Source organism: Vicia villosa, unplaced genomic scaffold (genome assembly GCF_029867415.1).
Source record: "Vicia villosa cultivar HV-30 ecotype Madison, WI unplaced genomic scaffold, Vvil1.0 ctg.001462F_1_1, whole genome shotgun sequence".
In the NCBI taxonomy this organism is placed as follows: domain Eukaryota; kingdom Viridiplantae; phylum Streptophyta; class Magnoliopsida; order Fabales; family Fabaceae; genus Vicia; species Vicia villosa.
In genome coordinates, this window is record NW_026705624.1 from 381,732 (window position 1) to 385,806 (window position 4,075).

Here is a 4,075-nt window from a genome sequence, read left to right on the forward strand (position 1 = left end):
ATGATTCAATTTCAGAGCGAGTTAAATGAGAGAATACCTCTTCAATGTCTAAATCTGATTCTGATTTAGATTTACATGCTTCTGTACTTGCCATCAGAACCATATTTGCTTTCTCTTCTTCAGAGTCATCTTTTGAAGAGTCAGATTCGTCCCACATTGTCATCAAAACCTTCTTTGGCGAGTTTAGGACACTAATTCTTGTAATGGCCAGACTTTTTGCATTTATAACAAATAACTTATTTGTCAGCTCCAGATTTCTTCTGCTTAGAACTTATTTTGTCTTTGCTTCTAGATTTGGTTAACTCTTCTGGACAGTAGAGACACCTCGTCCTCTCTGTCATAATCTTCTTTAGATTCTACTTCTTCTTCAGCTTGAAGAGCTCTAGTCTTTTCAGACTTTCCTTTGGACTTCAAAGCCACTGAATTTCCTTTCTTCTGAGGCTCACCCTCTTCCAGATACTAGAGTTTGAAACCACATACTAGAGTTTGAAACCTTGAAAACATATTTGTCCTTTTAGGGAACATTTGATTTTGCCACTTTTAAAGTTGTACTATTTTCAGAAATATTCTTTCAGTCATTCGTCTAATCATTGGCTTCATATAAAAGGAGATTTGAAGCTTAATCAGAGTTCAGAGCATGTCTTTAAAACTTGGAGAGACTGAGACTTCAAAGTCTAAAGAGTTCAGAGTCTTGAGGCTTCAAAGGGGTTTAACAAGCTTGAAATACCAAATTCTTTCTCAGAGACAATCTGAATAGATTCTTGCAGAGGTATAGACTTGATAATCCATATGCTTGACTTCATTTAAACGTGCCTTTGTTTCTTCCTTTGGTTCAAAATGCGTCTGTAGTTCATAGTCTTCTATCTTCAAATTTTGCTTAGGTCAGACTTCCAATATTCTTTGTACAGAGCCTGATGCGTCTATACTTGACTTCTTTAGAGTCAAAATCTGTTTTCGTTGACCTGCGCACTTAACAATTTAGTTAGAGTACAAAGTTGTTTTCTATACATATCATGCTTTGTTGTCATCAAAACTCAAAGATAGTTGTAGATTCAAACTTGTTCCAACAAAGAGCAAGTACACGATGGAGTTGGTCGGTAAGCATTTATCTCATCCAAATAGTATTCATTTCAATGAAGTACTCAAGATAAATTTTTTATCCTTATTTGAGAGTATTAAATTAGAATTTAAGTGTTGATACATGAACACAATCAACGTTGGAAAATCTTTCTTTAAGATCATTTCACATGTCTATTGAATTTTCATGAAAATTATTGTTTGAGCTATAGAGCCAAAAACAAAACTTATGAGGTAAGAATGTACCAAATAATTACATCTCTCCCATGCTGCTCAATTAAGATCTTCAAAATATGATATTTGCATGGATCCATCAATGATTGGTTACTTGATCTTGGATCCTAGAGCTCTGCACATGAACCTACTCCAAGTTACATAATTGTTTCTATTGAGAGTTTGTGTGATAGTTACACCATTTGGACCATTGCTTGGATGAATGTAGAATACTAAATCATTTTTCTACATACAAAATTTATATTTTATGTTTTTACAGGAGTTGATTGATCTAGGGGCAAGCACACTCTTAATCCCTGGGATGTTTCCAAAGGGATGCAATTCAGTCTATTTATCCATTTATGAAACCAAAGATATGAACCAATATGACTCATTTGGTTGCTTGAAATGGTTAAACGAATTTTGTGAGTCTTATAACCAGAAGCTCCAATATGAGATATTCAACCTTGGCAAAATTCATCCTCATGCTAAACTCATATATGCTGATTATTACAAAGCAGCATTATCATTATATCAAAATCAATCAAAATTTGGTAAGCAAATCCTCTCTTCTTCTAAAGTAAATTTTAGATAAAATATTTATTTTGGTCTCTTAATTATATTTTTGAGTTCAGATTGATTTTTTAATTTCTTTTTATGTCACCTTGATCTCTTAACTTTCAAAATGTTTTATTTTAATCATTTTTATCTAATTAGCGATGAAAAAAACTTTGAAATCGTTCGTCAAATCCGTCTCTAATTAGATAAAAATGACTAAAATGAAATGTTTTAGAAGTTAAGGGACTAAGATGACACGAAAAATAATTAAAGGACCAATATGGACTTAAGGATATATAGGACCAAAACAAATATTTTAACTTCTTTAATTTATAAATATACCACTTCTTTAATTTATTATTTTTAAAGTTATAAATATACCACTTGTTTAATTTATTATTTTTTTCTCCTTTTTTAATCATTTAATTTTTATTGTTAACTTCTTTTTTTAATATGATAATTTTTTCTAGTTTATAAAAAATTGTTAATATAATAACACAGATTAACATCTTAGTCTCATATACTCATCATAAATTTTTCTAGTTTGAAGTTATACTTTAATAATATTTATTAGAACACACATTTTCTTTTATATTTTTATAGTTATTAACTAATGTTGTTTAATACTATTTACAATTATATAAATGATGATTGTTATGGGGAAGGATTCAGTCTAGGACTTAATTTCACAAAATTTTAACTTGATATTAATGCAGGTTTTATAGGTCTCAAAACCTGTTGTGGGAAGGGAGGTCGATATAATTTAAGTGTGAATCAAACTTGTGGCATGCCAAGTGTGAATGCATGTGATGATCCTTCTAAATATATTTCGTGGGATGGTCTTCATTTGACGGAGGCTGCATATAGATTGATGGCTGATGGTATCATTAATGGATCCTATACTATCCCCAAATTTAGTATCTTGTCCTCCAAGAAACCCAATGAAGAGCAAAGGTTTAAAAAACGGTCGCTGCCGCGTCACGGTCGCATATAGGCTTTTACAAATTTGGTTGCTGGTACGTATGTCGCGATATTGATTGCGGTCGTCGCAATTTTAATTAGTCTTAATTTATTCTTTAATAAAAATAATAATAGTAACAATATCAATATTGTTATTTGTCAAAACCGTTTTCTCGTGGTCGTTTTTACGGTGGCGGATTGAAAAGTTGCTCAAGAGCATGGAGACACTCTTCCTTAAACACACTCTTAGTTATTGGGAAACATTAGCTATTTTTTTTCTTTTCTGAATCTCTTATTTTATTGAGCACTTCTATTATATTTAGATTTCAAATTACCTTCCTAATGAAAACAAAGCATTCACCTCTACTTCATTGTTTAATTGTGAAAGACTTTAACAATATGAACTTGCATATATTCAAGTTTTGCTTTTCTGGTATATGGTGCAGCAGTCTTATAAATTTAAAAATATACATTTTTTTAAAATTAATTTTTTTGCAAATTTTTCAAAAATGGTAAAAAATTATTTAAACTTATTTATTTATAAGTTAAAAGAGTAATTTTGAATTTTAGTAATTTGAATATTTATCATTAAATATTTTAACATAATAAAATAATACATAATTTTTAAAATAAACATATTTTAAAAACTATTTTTATGAAAAAACTTCAAAAGATATTTAAATTTAAGTAATTTTTTAAAATTTTAATACATAAAGAACCATAACAAAATAATAAAATTATCCAAATAAAATATACTATAATCATCAAGTAGGTTTGGATTCCATATATCAAAATGTAACCGTTAAATTTTTTATTTAGCATGATAAGTCTATAATTAGGGGTGGACAACACTTCGGTTTGGATTCGGGGCCAAGCCATTGAACCGAACCAATCCACGTGTGAGATGGTCAGGCCCAACTTTCGACCGTTTAACCCTTCGTTTTTTTTGGGTTCGGTTTAAAACAGTTCGGTTAGCAACATCGATTTTTTTTCGGTTAATTTTATTGGGTCAATTTGATTTTTAAACCCAAAATGAAGTCAATAAATTCTAGTTTTTTAAGTTTAACTTAACTCAATTGTTGGCCAATTAATATTTCTAGCCCAACTAAATTCATTTTTTCCATTTTAAAATTTGTAATTAATTATCTTCACTTAACTACCATATTAAAAAAATTATATTATTATATTTTATTTTTACATAAAAAATAAAATTACCTTAACAAAAATTATTTTAATTAAAAATTAAAAAACATAGTAAAAACAAAAT

General features: G+C 29.3%; 1 protein-coding gene across 1 annotated transcript; it reads left to right on the forward strand.

The window, feature by feature from the left end:
- Positions 1–1,084: 1,084 nt before the first annotated feature.
- Positions 1,085–2,842, forward strand: LOC131635275 (GDSL esterase/lipase At1g28610-like). The gene is made up of 3 exons (XM_058905889.1): positions 1,085–1,138; positions 1,571–1,844; positions 2,565–2,842. The coding sequence occupies exons 1-3, from the start codon at positions 1,085–1,087 to the stop codon at positions 2,840–2,842; spliced, it is 606 nt and encodes a 201-aa protein (XP_058761872.1).
- The last annotated feature ends 1,233 nt before the right edge of the window (positions 2,843–4,075 follow it).